Source organism: Lepisma saccharinum, chromosome 21, assembly GCF_977018435.1.
Source record: "Lepisma saccharinum chromosome 21, izLepSacc3.1, whole genome shotgun sequence".
Taxonomy (NCBI): Eukaryota; Metazoa; Arthropoda; class Insecta; order Zygentoma; family Lepismatidae; genus Lepisma; species Lepisma saccharinum.
This window is the reverse complement of record NC_139249.1, coordinates 54,973,348-54,992,142: the sequence shown is the minus strand read 5'-3', so window position 1 is coordinate 54,992,142 and position 18,795 is coordinate 54,973,348. Positions and strand designations below refer to the sequence as shown.

The 18,795-nt window shown below is 37.4% G+C and overlaps 1 protein-coding gene across 3 annotated transcripts in view; it reads right to left on the bottom strand.

Annotated features, from left to right (window-relative positions):
* Positions 1–18,087, bottom strand: part of slmb (beta-transducin repeat containing E3 ubiquitin protein ligase slmb) — a 120,046-nt gene extending 101,959 nt beyond the window's left edge. For all 3 annotated transcript variants that reach the window (XM_083142978.1, XM_083142980.1, XM_083142979.1), the window contains exon 1: positions 17,937–18,087. In XM_083142978.1, the coding sequence (XP_082999104.1) occupies positions 17,937–17,990 (54 nt within the window). In that variant the 5' untranslated portion in view covers positions 17,991–18,087. The remainder of the gene's footprint in view (positions 1–17,936) is intronic.
* Between the last annotated feature and the right edge of the window lie 708 nt (positions 18,088–18,795).

Genomic DNA, 18,795 nt, shown 5'->3' with positions numbered 1-18,795 from the left:
TACTGCCTTAATTTACTTCTTGATTACGAGTTTATCTCTACATGATTCGTTTTAATAAAGACATTAATTCTTTTTTATTGGTAAGTTGCGTTGTCTCTAGTGGCCTATTTCAGTATTGGAAGACGTTCATAATTTTATAATTCATCGTCTTTCTTGAGATGAAACTACTGATATAAATATTTAAGTTATAAGATAATAATATAAATGACGAAAAAATGCTTCGAAGAGTTTAATTTTCTTGCAAAATAAACGTGACGTGGAAGAAATGAATCTTCTTGAGTATTAGAAACAATGTGAGGCACTTCTCCTGTAGGAGAATTCTGCTCTATGTGCGTTGGAGAACACATTGCCCACCTTTGGTACGTCCAGCTTCTCAATGGCAAGAACAGCCAAATGAGGCAGTTTGCATCCAGCATCCTGTTTCGAGCAAGCCTTTTCAAAGATTTTAAGGACAACCATCTTCGTAATGCTGAAGAGTTTTGGGCAAAATTTGTGTTTCACCTTTCAGGGAAATGTTATCACAGGATAAAAAAATCAGACAAAGGTTACAGTTATCTCATAATTTAAGAAATATTCTGACCCTGGCATTACTTACTCTATCACTCCAACGTATGTCTGTGCTACACAATTACAGGCACCTATGGGGTTCGTGGGAAGTTGTTCTTCGATTTTGATATGTACGAGAAAGAGCGAACCTGCATCCAATGATTGAAGAGTGGCAAATCCTAATAAGCGTTCTTTTACCTGCCCGCGATATGTTTTGAATTGAATTTTAAGTGTAATTTGCATTTTAAGGTTCACGTTCAATACATTTCCAAATAATCCCCTCATTAACTTCAAGAGTATCGAAGAAATTCCCTTTGTTAAGGTTTCCTCAGACTCATCATCTCCAAATTCAAGTCCCTGAATAGTAAGAAACCGCGATGAATCCACAACAACTGACATGTAGTGACGGGTTTTCTCCGATCACCTTTGGTCCTGGGTTCGATACCCAGTGGAGGCACTTTAAACTATTAGTCCAATCCCGATTGGCTTTTCTGTGCATAAAGTGGACTTAAAACACCAAATCAACCAACCAACCAAATCTTGAATCAACTTTCAATGTCTTTTAATAATTAGCGTTGTCACTAACGACCACGATTAGAATAATTTGCGTTTACTACAGATGATGTCTTGTGGTCCTGAAAATATTCGTGATGTTTTAAAACCATCCACATTCACACTTTTTCCCAGTTTTTAAGACTGGGTAAAACTTAGGTTAATCTCGGCTATTACAGGACATAAATGAATGAGAAATCACCTATGCCCGGGTCGGCGCTCGAATCTTGAAGGAGAGTCACATACACATAGCTCTATATATATACTAAACAAATTAATATTTGTTAATCAAGTTGGTATTATAAGCAGGAAAGTGATATCATGCAGAATACACCACTTTGAAAAGGTGAAAATCGTCATACTCTTATAAATGAACTCTCTCATTATTCGATATTTAATTAACTTCAGTTGAAGGGCCCGGGGGGGGGGCGAAATGTCTGACATGGGGCGTCCCCCTGCCTCCTCTGGCGTCGTCACTGCTTCCAACCCTCTAATAACTTCGCTGCCGATAGTCTCACCTTCGAAATGGAAGCTTGTGTGTCGGCGAATAATACAAAGAACTTGTGTTCACTGTCCCTCTTTCATTCAAAGTCTGCAGTTTTCCTTTTCAGCTTTCTCTGCAAAACTTCCTGTCAGCAAGCAAACCAAATTACAGAATTTTTATTGCCCCTCCCTTGCATCAACTTCCATTCCTACTTTAGGCCTGGATTTATGGCACGTACCCGCTACTGCAGGTCAACCTCGCCCTATGTTTGGTGTTTGCCCCCTGAAGCAACGGTGTCCATTGTTCAAAGCGAAACCTCTGTCAGTGGGGAACGGCGAAAAATAGTCTCGGAATACACACTGGTGGTAAACAAGCTCCCGCCACCCTGACATTGCTGTCAGCTTTCCTCTGAAGTTCGATAAAACTACTTTGTGAAATGTGTTTAGTAACGAGTGAAAATGTAGACAGTAGATACTACATGTATTTTGCTCATAAACTTGAAGGCTAAATTTACAGAATAGAAAGAACAGCTACAACATTCCTTCATGTGATTTACAGAAAGGCTAATCGGGACTGGACCCACAGTTTAAAGTGGGATTCAAATCACTATGTTCCTTCACCGGGTATCGAACCCGGGACCCCTTGATTACAAGGTGACGACGCTACCACTGTATCATCGGAGAGTCCCCATAGAACTACCACTGTATCATCGGAGAGTCCCCATAGAACAAAGTTTCCTTCTACGACGACTATACAGAACTTAGTGCACTTCCTTCATTTGAAATCTATTCTATATCAGCCTCAGTATTTCGTTATTACAATCCAAGGAATAGTATTTTCCTTAAATAAGAAATACATAAATAAAAAAAAACATTGGAAATAATCTTCAAACGGACGAAAAAATATCGAATCCACCTGTAGAATGCCTGAGGGAAACAACAAGAATTGTCTAAACAAAGACATATCCGAAATTTCCATAACATTCTAATAATTTCGCAAACCGTGCAAATAATCATGTGGTAAAATCTTGTCGTGGTTCCCTGTAAACACTAAAATCACCAAATTAGTTATTTCCATATTTCCCGTATTTTCTCCTCCTCTTTAGCTCTCAGCTGTTCGGAGTGGGATAATGCAAGATTAATGTTCCTAATTATCTCCTCCTCTTAGTCTTGCTAATATCTTGGACTCCTTAATAACTTTCCCAACAACTCCTTATCAATTTGTACTGCCATGTTTCCCACAATGTTTTTCCTACTTCCTAATAACATTCACTTCTGTACACCCTTTGATGTAAAAATTAAAAAAAAATAATAAACCCTATCCGTCGGTCCGTTTATCTTTCCAACCTATAGAGCTGAGACTAATTTTACAATATAAACCTCGGACGCAGACACTCCACGATCTTTTGGCCCCTCCTTCCACCTTCTCTACCTGCCCTTTTACTTGATGTTATTCAGAATTGTATTAGTATCTGGAGTACTACCGTTTCATAAAGTTATTAACCTGGAATAAATTGAAAAACAAAAATGGGGAGTAATTCTGTGTTTCGAAAGAGTATTGAAAATAAGTTTAAGTATTCATTCATTCCTCTCTCTAGAATAGTCTTCTTTTGACTTAATACACGTTTATCAACGTTTCTAATTGAAATACTTTATTCCAAGCAAACAAGTATTTGCAACTGATTAAATATTTTGCTTTTATTTTTTCGAGACATTCGAGACGAGACGAGACTTTTCAAAAGCCGTCCCGTCCCGTCTCGTGTCTCGTCTCGAAAACGAGACGAGAAAGGCATTCCGTCTCGTCCCGTCTCGAATTTCAAAAGGCTTGTCCCGTCCCGTGAGCAACACTAATTAGAAATGAACCTTAAAGCTACAGAGAATGCAATTAAGACAAACAAGCGTGCTTTGTTTCACGCACGAGTGAAAATACTTGTCATAAGAGCCTTCACAAATGCAATGAACAGGCGCTAATACAAGAGTCACCTGGACCGACCTAATTTTCAACAACACCAACATACAATAATTCGTGCTTCAGAACGGTTAGAATAAAAAGTGATAATTGACAAGACAAATACTGAAGAACCGGTAACAGAACGTACACACACAAATGCAAACATGAATCAAAAACAAAGCCGAAGATGGTTGCTGTACTCAACACAGATACATATTTTGCCTCTACAGACAATAATAATAATGGGGACTGGTGACTCCTGTCGATAAAGAAGCGCGAGATGCACAGAAGCATGACGCAGCAACCTTACCAACAATGATTTGCGCTTGCAGTAACGGTACACATAGTTACGAAAATTACCTACCACAGAAGAATGAACCACGGCCACAGACAAAACCACAGATGGTAAAATGAACTGAAATATCGTGCAACGATGAAGAATTAGAAAGCATAGGACGGAATCTGAAGGTTAACTTGCGACAAAAGCGCAAAATCTTCCAACCACGATGTTTGTACTCGCCAAAGTATTCAAGTATCAAGGTGTTACGAGAGATCAAAGCATCTTTACAAATGAGTAATATGAATATATTTCCCGAATAGGTTCGGCATCGATGCGCTGGCGTAGAGAGGTAACGGGAAAAAGGATCAGTATACCCCAAAAATTCAAATTGATAGATTGTCATTAGAAAAAAAAAGGGGGGGGTAATATTCAATTATGACAAATGCAGACTAAAATCCGTACATTAGAAACATATGCCTAGTAAAGGTAAAAGTCGCCCGTTCATATAGCACCGTGCTATAAAGGCACATTTAAGGGATGAGGGGGTAGGGTCGTACACATTCTAAACCTCGTCCATTTTGGAGGTGATGTGATGAGCACCACGCTCCGTCCGCCCTTAGCCCCAGATACCCATTGATTTGATGCAGGGTGAACCCGAGAGCCGCTTTGTGCGGGGACAAGGACGGAAAAATTCCGACCTTAGATCACCCAGTCCGGGTCTCCCGTGTGGCAGTCATGACGCCCTACCGACTACACTACCATAGCTCTAATATGAAGACTAATATGCGGTGGGGTTATCTGGCCTCGGGGACTCTAAATGAATTTGTATCAGAAATTTTAGATCCTCTCTTACGACGGGATGGTTTAAAGAATGTGATACATCGCTGCCTTACACAGGTTAGAACCAAGAACCTCTGGCTTCAACACTTGAGTACTTAAAATCTTACCTTTCGTCTAAAGTCCTACCCAAAAAATGCAGCTGGAATACAATCGTATCGGTACGGCACTTTCTGTAATTTTTTTTATTTTACTTTGCTCGACAACGAGGGAGTATTGCAATTAGAAGCAACTAATAAGAGTTTAGAGTTTTTAAGTCCACTTCATGCACAGAAAGGCTAATCGTGACTGGACATACAGTTTAAAAAGTGGGATCCGAACCACTATGTGCCTCCACCGAGTATCGAACCCAGGACCGGTAACTAATGGACAGTGACAAAGAAATACACATGTCAAAGCAGCGACTCGAACCCGGAACTTTCAGTGGCGAGACTGTAAACCGGACACCCAACGCGCTAGTCCAACAACCTGGCAAAATGAAATTGTAAATGCGCCAATGCTCATATCGGACATAAGCAACGTCGAAGACCACGCCTGCAACTCCAATTACAGTGCAAAACTCGGAAATTAAAAGTACAAGCATGGCGAGAAGTTGACGATTTCGTACTTCATCACTTATTCCAGATACTATTAATTCATGTATGCGTGTTCTTAAATCTGAGTATTTGAAAATATAACACACAAAATTGCCGAGCTTGTTGTGGGAGGGTTAGGTAGGAGTGTTCGAGTACTGTACCAAGGTTATTTAGCTGTTCTTCAGCAGGATAATATAAGTACAAATAAATAAATAAAATTAGCGGTGGCAAATCGCATCCTGAGCCTCCTACACATTATGGGAAATTGCATGGAATTTCTCTCTCTTGGGCGAATCAATCGTGTATTTCGCTAGCTCACGACTATGAATAATTGAGGAAAATTTAAGAGGAAACAAGAACAAAAATTCCTTCACATGGATTCGAATGCAGTAACTCTAGCTTTGCATCACCAATCGTGACATTTCAAAATTATATACATCAGAATATAAGCTCTAACACAATACTCAGGATATGCAACAACTCTTACTTTCTCAAATTGACACAAGTAAAGCAAAAAAGGTATATCCTTTTCCTGGTTCATTGTAATGAAAGCCACCACGCACTGTTTTTCTCTTCAAACAAAATAATATAGGGTATCTTGAAAAGTATGGTCTGTTACAAGCTGGGGAAACCACAATAGGCCACATACAATAGAATCAGCAATTCCTCTTTTGAGAAGAAAACAAAACAACTCTTGCCCGTATATGCATTTTTGTATCGTATTCAGGAGCATATGAAATATAACTAGCCCCAAGAGGAAAAGAAAAACACCTCATTCATTTACTTCTGGCATTTTCACTAAATACAATGAACCCTGTTAAAAAGTAAGTTTTTCTTTCCACCATGAAAAGGATGCTGATTGTATGCACAATTGTGTAGATTTGCAATTTGGGCCATTGCCATGATGAACTCTTCTTTCTGTGCCCATGTTGCCACGATTGAACTCTTCCTTCTGTGCCCATGTGGACATCTGTGTGGTCCATAAGATTGGATGTTGCCAGTGCCGGATCTACAAGCTGCAAAACCTTACAGTGCAGGGGGGCCTGGCGAAAAATACGCTTTTAGGGGCCCTCGGCCATTGACATACATAGTAGTGGGTTCGTGTATGTAAAAAATAAACGTAGTTACTCAGGGGTACAGAAACGAATACAATATATACAGGTAAAGTTAAAGTTCCCTGTGCATATAGCACCGTGCCATGAAGGCACATTTAGGGTATGTGAGGGTAGGACCGCACATATTCTCGATGTCGGCCATTTGGAGGTGATGTGATCAGCACTACGCTGCGGCCGCCTTTACCCCCCCCTTCCCAGGTACCATTTGATTTGAGGCTCGGTGGGCCCCAGAACCGCGTTATGCGGGGACAAAGTCGGAAAAATTTCATCCCTTGATCACCCACCCCAGGTTTCCCGCATAGCAGTCACACTAGAATCAAATCAGGCTAAAATTTCACGATAAATGCAGTTGTCAAGGTTTCTTAAACCTATAATCCGGAAAACGTTACGACTGCACGATTGTAACAAATGAAATGTCTCATTTTCCAGGTGTGAGAAAACAGTGTTATATATATATATAACCCCCTTCCCACACCAAACCTGTTTCTATCACGACAAATTGTATCCAGCTTAACTTCTTTACTTTCAATAGGCGGTGCAAAGGGTCTTTTGAATCACCCTCTAGGTGCTTATACGTGACTGTGTCAACACAGAAATCAAGAATTACACAGACGCGCGCGCACACACACACACATATATATATATATACACACACCGTTGTTGTTGTTGTGTGTGTAAAAGTAGGTAATTAGCTAGGGGGGGGGCTTTGGCAATATCTTGCAGGGTGGGGGCAAGGGGTTTGTAGATCCGGCACTGGGTGTTGCATTTGGTCTTTTTAGCGACAGATTTTGATTAGCACATTGTTACAAAAATTACTTGTAGAGGTAATTTCTGCCAGTAATACGTACTTATGTATGTAAAACAGTGGCTATAAGAAGCAACATCAATGTGCATGATAAACTACATGAATAAATTTGTGATTTTAATTAGTTTTAATACTAAAAATGCAAAATGTATGTGATGCAAATTACTGTGCAGACTTCTGTCACTTTTGGTGATTTAACTAGGGTTCCAGATTGTATATGGGTCAATTGATTTCCTTATTTTGAAAACAAAAAAGAAAAAAACTAACTCTCTAGCCTTCTTAAACCCGAAGGTTCATGGCTGCAGCAACATAGGCCTTCCATCTTTCCCTATCTTGAGCAAGATCTATATACTCTTTTCCATCCCTACCGATTTCCTTTAGGTCCATCTCAACGTTGTCCCTCCATCTTCGTCTTGGCCTTCCTACAGGTCTCTTACCATCAGGTTTCCCAACAATAATCCTGTAAACTCCTCTTTCCTCTCCCATTCGTGCCACATGGCCTGCCCACCTAAGTCTTCTTGATTTAATTATTCTAATAATATCTGCACATGAATACAAATTATGTAGTTCTAAATTATGTAACCTTCTCCACTCACCTGTCTCCTCATCCCTTTTAGGTCCAAATATTTTCCTAAGGATCTTATTTTCAAATAAACAATATACCTTATTCTTTACAGTATTTTGAGTTAAATTCCACAAAACAATATCAAGTTTTGCTTATGTGACTACCGGCTCTGCATAAGTAGTAACTAATTATCTGAAAAGATGTGCTGTGTGTGCAGAGTTTAGTTGCCCTCAACATTAGATAGACAGAATGCTCAAATGTATTCACATTTCTGGTTCACAGGTTGAAGGGGTATATTAAATGTGTATGCTTCCCCTTCGGTGGTAACATTTTTTTGCCCCACCAAAACACCATATAAGTAGTAAAATTATTTTGCCCTACCCTCTATATACCTAAATTTATACTACAGTATACTTTCCAATACATAGAACCATAGGAAGGACTTTTGTCAAGACACCTTAAAGAAAAAAAGGATGTTCTCGCCCTTTACGGGGCATCTGGGAACCCTAATATCAACACTAAATCTCCACTGCATTGGTGATAGAGCATGCTGAGTATCCATGTCACAACTTTGTATTGAGTCTTGACCTGGATGTAGTGGTTCCAACGGTGCAATGATTTTTACGAATTGAGCACATGGATACAGAATGGGTGTGGAAGTAAGTTTGAAGTTTGGAGAAATCAATTTGTGGATCTTAAACTTGCATACAGTATTAACTTGTGAGGAATTATGTCGTAAAAAGCAAGTTGTGGAAATAACGGAACTCTGAAGTCAATACTGTCAGAAGAGCTTCTTCCACATGGAAAATGTTGTATACTGGTGGTTCCTTGCCAGGGATGGTTCAAGAGGTGCAAAGGGGGCCTGAAGGGGTTACAGCTTACCCCCTCCGAAATCTTCAGAAAAAAAATTGAAATGAAAAGTAAAAAACTCAGGAAACCCCAGTTGTAAGTGCAAACCACCCTTAATATGACTCAACCATTTTTGTCTTTTAATACCCTTGAAAACGAAGGTTTAAAATGGTAATTGGAGCACATACCTCATGAAAAAAAAGGGTTACCTAAATTGATTTACGGCGATGTAAAGGTTAGTTAGATTTATGGCACTGAACCCACCTTCATATTCAGCTGTAGATATTGGTACAATTTTGATTTAATTCAAGTAATCTTTGAGTTAGGTGGAAAGGTATTTTGGATCTTCTTTTTATGTGAGAAAACCTGTAACTAGTGACGCACACATGCTTTTGCTTATATTAAAGTTCACCTGCCATATCATCATAATATGTTCAAAATCATCTAAATGCATTTAATACGGCTATATGCAAAAATAAATCCAAGTCTTCAAATTGGCTATTTATATTGTCCACCAATAGTTAACATATGGTTTTCCTTTAACTCCTTAACTAAGGTCCTTCCTAATCAATAGTTTTCAAGAGAAGCCATGTCAATTTCTTACTTTGCTCTAAGAACCGAAGCATTTCAGTTTTGCATGCTCAAAGAGAATGCTTTCAGTGCTTATAGAGCTTCATAGCAAATTGCATTATAAATAACTACCTTGTCAAATGTTTTACCAACCCTTCAAAGTTGGACCTCGGTCCAACCTAAGTCGATCGGGGACCATCTTGACTTATTTTCTTAAAGACAACAAAACACTATTATATACCAACAAGTGCTCAAACAGGATTGAACGACGAAGCAAACCCACACACATCAAGAACATAGCCCAGTTTTAGTATTTGATTGAAAAGTACTTGAGAAATACCAGTGAAACACCAGAAGTCTTTTGTGATTAAGTGTAAGAAAATGCATGAAAAATTATCTTCACCATAAAAAAAAGGCAAATAAAATAAGTGACAAAATACTGAATACATGGCATCTAAGAGAGAGACAACTTGGGGCATCAACTTTTCATAAATATTGGGTGCACTCAAACACTTGAATTATAAGTTCACAAAAAAACTCATAAATCCTCCCTACCATGAATTATATTAATGCTCACCAACAATGCATCCATACTTCTTTTAAAAAATCTGATATTTACTGATTTCAGTAAGCACTCCACCATGAATGACTAACAAATATATAATAATAATAATAATAACACGATAAACTACAAGCCTAGCATTTTGGATGATTCAATTACTTCACTATATGGCATACACTTTTAGAAGGAACATGAGTTCAGCCAATATGCAGCCAGTGCTTTTGCGCTGTTGCTAAACTAACTGCTAGCTGAAGGCAAAGACTGCAGAACGGCAGAGTACATCTCTCTCAAAGTCATCTTAGCTAGTTACACTCTTCTCCTTCTAGCATGTTTTCCAGAAGATTTGAATAAGTGTTCACCAATTTCTGAGATAGATGTTTTACTCCGTTTTATAATATGCGACACAGTATGCACACCCACACCACACGCTTTAGCCACAAATTCTCGACACTGAGAAAACACTTGTTTTAGCACGTACTTCTTCAGATGCCAATTCCTTGAAGTAAGAATACGTTACAAAATTGATATTTCTGCCTTGTAAATGCATTATTTTACCCTTGGTGTCTGAACTACTGGTTTAGAGTGTGACATTATTGAATAACATTTATGGTACACACACTATTGCACAAAGGGCTGTGTGGAATCCTCAAACAACTTCTTTGTGGCACAAGAGTGAAAGATAAGCTAGTAATTTCACACCACCCTTGATATGAAAATGCTGAACTGAAAGTGACTCAGACTCGCAAATCTTTGAGAATGCTCACGACAATGAAGGGTCATTGTGCATATTGAGATGAAATTAACATGCATTGTTTTCCCAAGACACAACAACTGAGTTGTGTCATTTTAATGCTAAGAGCCCTAAACCTGTCCCACCTAAACTAAAAACGAAAAGATTTCATTGAAATTTTATCAATACTAGGAGTTTGAAATCTGGCCTGCCTACCATAACCATGAAAGCATTTAGCAACAAAATACCCCTTAGCATCCCTTGCACGTGAAGTAAATGGCAGCAACAGTCCATATCTAAAACGACAGCATCTGCTAGTAAACAAAGAATCACATAGGAGTATGAGGAAGGGAAAAACAGTTCTCCAGAAAATGTGCAGTAAGAAACCAGTAAGACACTGAAGCACATGTAAACAGACTAATCAGAAATGGAACAGTGTAAAAAATTCCTCTGCACCATCATAAATGCAGAATTAAATAATCAGAACTTGGGCATTTTTACCTCCACATTAAATAAGACTTTGGCACAAAGAAAATGGTCAAAATTTATTTTAGAAGAATACTCTCTCTGTGGAACTGACCCACATTTTAATAATATTAAGAACTGTTTAATGTTACACTAGTTTTCAACATATGGCCTAAAATATGAATGGCTATAGACTATAGGATTGTACCCTGCTGCCAGCCAATTATTTCCAGGTAAAAAATTGCTATCAATTGTTATGCCTGTGTCCTTGCATAGTTTATAATGTTGACTTAATTTCAAAGTATATTTTTAAATCTGCAGAAATCACCTAATTTAATATTGGAGACAACAGAAAGCGTGAAAAATACGAAAATACTAATCAAAATCCTAACCTACTTAAAACATATAAATAGTAACACTATAACAGGGATGGCCAACTTTTTTGGTTTGAGGGCTAATTTACATTTCAAGAATCACAGGCGGTGATACTCATCCTATTAGACCTAACAACGAAAGCCTAAAAAAGGAAGCAAAGAGCAAATAGCATAAAATTGACATTGATTATTTTATTTTATGTATGTATTTATTTATTTACTTATTTATTTATTAAATAAGTTTTGGCTTCAGTACTGTGGGCCTGGCACCTGTTTTAGGTGATAGTGGTAAGTCTTCTGTTTGTTCTTACCTGGTTCACTCATGTTATAATTCTGAATATGCATTAACCTTACATGATCAAAATTGTCTGTGAACTTTTCATTTTGAAATTATTATAACTTAACTGTGGCTCAACTAAGGATCGAACCCAGGTCTTTCGCATTCCATGTTGATGCTTTACCAGCCTCCCCATATTTTCTAAAACATGACTGCGTTTAACTTATGAATTATATCAGGCAAAAATATATGTATGGAAGCATCTCAGTTTTGCAGCAACATGCAAATTTAACACAATAACTAAATTGTCATGCCAAATTATTTAAGCTACACAATGAGGATATTTTAGAAGTTTAACCCTATATTGGGCTGGAATACATGCTGCTAATTTTTTTATTTTCTCAGAAGGAACTAGACATGCGGTTCTAAGCTTCTCAGCAGCTTAATCTTTTCTTGCCTGTATTCAGACAACCACAGTCTCCTTCTGGTACCCCTTCATGTCTGGTCTTCGGATGCTGTATGTATCAATGAGATTCAGAGACAATTTCCTTTGTGTTACTGGTAGCACAGTATGCTTGCAGAATGGACCATTGGTATCCGGGAATAAAACTGAACACATATGGCCCACGCTCTGCAGTAGTGATTGTGAATGCAAAGAAGAAGATAATAGGAGTGATGAAGAATCTGTCAGCATTTTTGATAATGTAGGGTGAAGAAAAAGTGATTCAGAGACTGAACTGGAACTTAATTATGAGACAATAAACAGCAGAATGGCACACATAATTAAATGTTTGTATGGTGATAATAAATATCAAATGCAGTGCTAAAGAAATGTTTTTAAGATGTTAATAATCATAATATGTAGGACTAAAATAAAATAAAGTTAAAATTTAATCATGAATATACAACAGTGAATTTTCTTCAATTCGAACTCCAAGGGATACAAGAAAAAAATCTAATAATCCCACTTCCAATTACGAAAAACATGGTTTATTACAGAAAATCAATAAAACAAAACTACTGTACTAAGTACAAACAAAAATAATGAACATGCAGTGGACCTTAAATATTGTTATCTTTTTGCTCACAGTAGTAATTATGCTCAGAGGCCTGGACGACACCCGGAAGAAACCCATCCACAAGGAGTTGAGCCTACAATAATATGCAACATGCACATCAAACCAGGTGTTTGACATTGCACAATCAAGCTTCCCTGAAAAAGAATCCCTCCGGACATATGACACTGTCAACATATGAGCGAAAAATGTTCGGAAGGATTCTCTTTTAATACGTTGTAGCAGAGGGGTTTGATTTTAATAGTAGGAAAATTTTACATAGAGTTTTTTTTAAAAAAAGAACAGGTCAGTTATGATGGAATCCCAATATTTTATCCTATCCATGTAAACCTAATCCTTGCCATCGACGAAGCTTCGTGGGCAACCGTGAAGCCAATAAACCGACCTGAAGAAGACGACAGTGGTCCTTGAAACGTTGTCAATTACTCAACACAATCACTGAACGTAGTAAAAAGTTATATTTTATTTATAATGTTCGATCCCCGGCCGGTTCAAATCCGGGAACCTTTCTAACGATGGAAGCGGCCCCGGTGCCCACCCAGCGTCGAATAACATGGTTACCTGGGGGAAACCCAGGGGGGTAAAGGCAGTCAGGGGCATGATGCTGATCACATCACCCCCACTCACGACCTGATCAAGAAAGTGTGGGGCCTTACCCCCACACCCCCTATATGCCTTCATGGTGTGGTGCTTTACCTTTTAATACATAAAGTGAGTAATTGGCACGTAACCTGAAAAATGAATTTATTTTCAAACAGTTGTAAAATATAAATAATAGAGGTTTTGTGCCTGCAAGACCCTCCCCGGTAAGCTAGGGTTAAAATTGTGTCTGAACCACTATGCAATATGTGTCCACTGGAATTGGCCAATATATGTCTCTTGATTGCTACATCAGGTTAAGTTTATTTTAGCTAGTTGTAAAATATGTCACTACAAACCTGTAAACTCAAACAGTAACTTCAATTGAAATAGGTTAGCTGTAATTGGTAAAAAGCCAAAATTTCAGTTGTTACTTTTTCCAAAAAAAGCCGGCCTTTTATCGGAAAAAAACCATCCCTTCAAAAAAGCCAGTTTTTTTGCAACTCTATTATTATGCCAAACCGACTACCACATATTTTCCAAATTTGTGTTGCAGGCCTTGAAATAGGTTTGTTTGTTTCTGGTCTCTTTCACACTGCACAATGATTAAGCACAACTCCAACAGCATGATAGATACAATACATAAAATGCTCCAATCAGATTCTTTTTAAACAGTAACTAACTAAATGTCTCACGCACATTGCGACACAAAAATAATTCAATGTAGTGTATCAAAGGTAATTTGAGGTTAGCTAAATGTGGGCTAGTTAGGCCACAATCCGCATATTTGACTTCCATGTTGCAATGTTTATTTGCTACAAATAAATGTCAAATTGTAACAAGATCTACATTAAATGGGTAATACAACATTAAAGCAGCTTCAATTTATAGCTAACTTACACATCCACCGCTTTTGATTTTTCCTATATTATCAAAAAAAACCTATTCCCGTTCTGAGGCCGGAAAAGAAAACAGAGTGACTACATTTGTCAGCTGGTGAACCCAGCCTTTGCGATATTTCCATCACATCTCATGATTTGTCACAGTGTGAAGATTCTTTATAAAATATACATACTCTCTTGCAAGATATTTCATTATTTGTGCTGCTTGTTGCATTAGGCAGTTAGATTCCACCTATCTCAAAAAAATAACTAGTAATAAATTTTCATAGTGCATAGATTTTTATTTGTCCATTATGTTTATGGTTAGTACATGCAAAACATTGGCAATGTGTGAAATATAATAGCAGCGAATAAGAAAAATGCTGGTGAAAATAACTGAATCTGCTACTCCCACCTTTTAGTGACTGTATTCATGCAACCCCCTGCCCCCAATAGACAATAAGTTATGATCTTGTGGACATCAAGAGTTACAAATTATGGTAAGAATTTACAATACCAGCCCCTTCCGTAATTTCTATCCTAGTTCTTATACTCACAAAATACGTAGTCCGGATGAAGTATCTGAGGTCAACATGTGTGGATGACTTGTAGAAGTTGTAAAATAAGCAATTCAATTACTGCGATCCTTCTCCGTATACAAGCACGGAAACCATGTTTGTTCAACGTAGCGTTGACTTGTTGAGCAATCTGCGTGGTGTGAGGAAGATGGTGACTTTGAAGATAGGAAATAAAGTTCTTTCTTTCGTAACTTTTAGTTGGGTACATATTAATAATACAGGGCATTCATTAATATTTCGCATAGTCAATAATTTAGGACAATTGATCACGATTGTGTAGTTAAAATTTGTCGCTCAAGTGCTATGAAACTGACATTTTTTAACGGTGCCCCACAACCCATTCATGGTAAGTTTAAGGTAGGTTAGGCAAACATAGTTAAAATTTCGTTCTAAACGTAAAATATTGAAATAACCATTGTTTTCGTGGAGAAATCCAGGGTTTATTTTCTGATCGCAGACCACTCAATTTTGCTTATTTTGCAATTTCTACACGTGACCCCAAAATTTTAACTTCAAATTCGTGATTAGGAGGCCTCAATTTTAGTGAGTATGCGAAATATTACAAAAATCAGGGAGGGGTCGGGTATTGTAAATTCACTCCCAAATTATAAATAAGTTGAAGCAAGTAACACTGAAACTCAAAATACAGTTATGGACAAGTTCCCTTTGTTTTATTGTGATTTCATCATGCTAAGCATACAATTTTAAGATGGTTCGATTTCGATTTACTTCTGTTAACACATACTGCAGAGTTTTAGCAATCGCTTAAGATTTTGTTAAAAACATGCTTTCGTTAGGCAGGCCAGGTTTGGTTCTCTTAGCATTAAAATAAAGTCCCTAAATGCATTCTTCTTTCTACTAAGGTTCGTATTTACTTCTACATTAATTCCCACTAGTCTACAATACTTACAGGAAAATACATTGTCCAAGGGAAGCGCTCATGCTTGCGTAAGGTAATTTTTAAGTTCCTTTTTTCAACTTAAATAACATTTTTCGAAATCCAAACAGTGGTCATTACTTTAAAGAAGGTTAAAATTTTATTTCACAATGGTTGCCAAAATTCTACGATAAATAGTCTTCCTGCTAGGAGAATTTGAAAAAATAAAACAATCTGAACCGTTACCTTTGTCTTTTTTATATGGTTCAATTTCAATTTACGTCTGTTAACATATACTGTGGAGTTTTAATGATTAGTTAACGCACGTTTCTTTGGCAATGATATTTCACTTCCATATACTCCTATATAATTCCGTACTTGCCAACAGCCATTTGTTTACTATTGTCTTAGTCACAAACTGCCCCTCCTATCTACTTCACATGTGTGAGGTACAAAGGGGGTTCTGATATCATTTCACGGAATCTGTTTCTTTACCGTGGGGTGTTCAGATGTGTACTTTCTTCTTACTGCCAAAATGCTTCAAGATTTTGTTCAATAAATGCTTTCGTAGTTAGATTAGGCAGGTCAGGTTTAGTTCCCTAAGCACTTTAAAAACACTAAATGCTTTCATTGTTAGGTTACATGGGTCACATTTAGTTCTCTCAGCATTTTAATAACCCTAAATACTTTCATTCTTAGGTTAGGTGGGTCAGATTTAGTTCTCTTAGCATTAAAGTAATATCCCTAAATGCTTTCCATGCTACATTATTTCATAGTTAGGTTAGGTGGGTCAGGTTTAGTTCGCTTAGCATTTCAATAATAATCGTAGTTATTATTTTACTATGCTGTGTTCAGATGTGTACTTTCTTCCTTCGAGCCTCCTGTGAACATTCAGGAAGAGGGAAATAATGGCAGTAGTCTGTGGGATGCATCGTGCTTGCGAAACAACATCTTAATTTTTGCCCATAAATTGCACTTTTCGAGATGAAAACTGCACACTCATTGTTTCAGGAAGGTTCCAATTTACTTCTATATTCATTCCCACTAGCCTATGATACTTAGTGTCACTTCTATCAATCGCGAGCGTGCATGCTTGCGTAAGGTAAGTTTTTCCCCACATAAATAACTTTCTTTCGAACTCCAAACAGTACTCTAAGGTTTAAATTTCGTATGACAATGATTGTCAAAATTCTACGACATACAGTCCTTCAGATCTACATTAAATGGGTAATACAACATTAAAGCAGTCTCAATTTATAGCTAACTTCAGAATTGATTTCGGTAAAAATCTGATATTCCCCGGACACCTAAAACTTCTTCGTTTTGTCAATTTTTGACATATGTAATTACCTATCTGCTTTGCGGAACATTCTTTAACGTGTATTCACGTTTTTTTGATCAAAATAATTGCAATTTTTTTTTTAAAAAAAAAAAAGAAAGTTTTTGTAACTGAAGAACGTATGTTTCTGCAAATGGTTTGGGGGGCTTGTGGGGCTATGCATCAGTGGTTGAATTTCCGCTATGAATCATTCCCACATCACACAAAACACCTTCCAGATGTTAAGACAATGCTACAGGAACTTATTACCGTAAGTAGTTTCTTCTGTAAAAATGAAGAAATCTGTCCGGGAAATATCAGATTAGTACCTTGATTTCTCCTATATCAAAAGACCCTATTCTCATTCAGAGCCAGAAAAAGAGTGGCTACATTTGTCAAAATGCCATTATCATCGCGTCTCGTGATTTGACACAGGGTGATGATTTTTTTTATATATTACTGTTTATACGATACCTCAATGTACAACAGTATTTCAATAATTATTTTCGATAACAGATAATCTCTCATCATTTGGTTTGGGTTCACAGTTCTTGCCGTGAAGGAGTAAAAAAGGAAACATTATTATATTTAATAAAGATAAGAACATACTTATTTCGCGAAAGAAAAGTGCAAACACAGCTGTCAATTTGCTTCAAAATTTGCCGATGTATATCAAACGAAACACAAATTTCAACTTTAGACGAAATTTGAAATGTACATATGTACTTGAAAATATAATAGCATTTTAAAATACAAAGATTCAGCTTGAAAATAAACGTCGTTGGTTTACTTATCGCACCTTGATTCTGCAGTGAAACTGGTGACGAAACGGGCAAACCCTCTTTTAGATGTGCCGTATTTTCAAGAGGTACTACCATAAAATATTACCATTCACCAACTTCCAAATTAAGTAATGTAACCCTGTTGCAAATATGCAAGTTAACAACAACGAAATTGCAAGATGGAACTTGTATCAAATATTTTGTTGGCACCTTTAACTAGGTTCAAGACGCAAGATGGCGACACACGATGTACCCTTGCATTCGTACGATTTATTTTTCGGCCAACTCACTATATACTTTAAACCTTACCTGTGAATTCGTATTTGTGTCTTCTATTATCTTATCTGTTTCCATATTTAACATTTTAACACACACTAAAAGAAAGAGGTACGCTGAAAAAAATAGTCTGCACACTTCATACACAAAACAGGAAGTCACTCTCTTGTGCGAGGTGACGTCATTGACCTACGTACAGATGGCGTTAGTAGTAACCAAGAAAACAAAAGAGCCACGAAATTGCGACACAATATTTTCTTGCATGTGTAGGTAGGCTGCATGCGGGGATAAAAATTTTAAGATATTTTAATGCACGCGTTACTACTGAACAGCATTGTCTACAGAAAACTCATAGTCTAACTCAGGGATCACCAAACCGTCGATTGCGAGCTACCGGTAGCTCGGGAGATCATTTCCAGTAGTTCGTGAGGTGTTTGGTAAGAATAGACTAGATAAGGGCCGGTTGCACCATTGCCACTCAATCTGCCACTTTACAAAGTGCTGGATAACGACAGGCGGGAGATTTAGGCGGCGGTGGGTTGCACCAAGCATTTTTATCCTCGGCCTTGTAAGGTGGAACTTTCTTCTGCTTGCCGTACGACCTGGCAACAGAAACTGGAGAAAGTTGTGTTTTCGATTGTGTTTTGTTTGTTTATTACGTGCTAATATCTGATTGTCAATTCCAAATGCATGCTTTTTCAACTGAAATATGTTTAAAAAAACTAAATATTTATTGCAATAAAATGAAACAGCTGATAGAAGTAGGTAATGCATGTGTCGTACTCTCATATAATATCAAATGTATGTTATATGATACAATATAACCCGTAATCTTTCGAAGTAGTGGGATGCTTACAAAATTTTCAATTTATTTTTCACGTACTCCAATTAA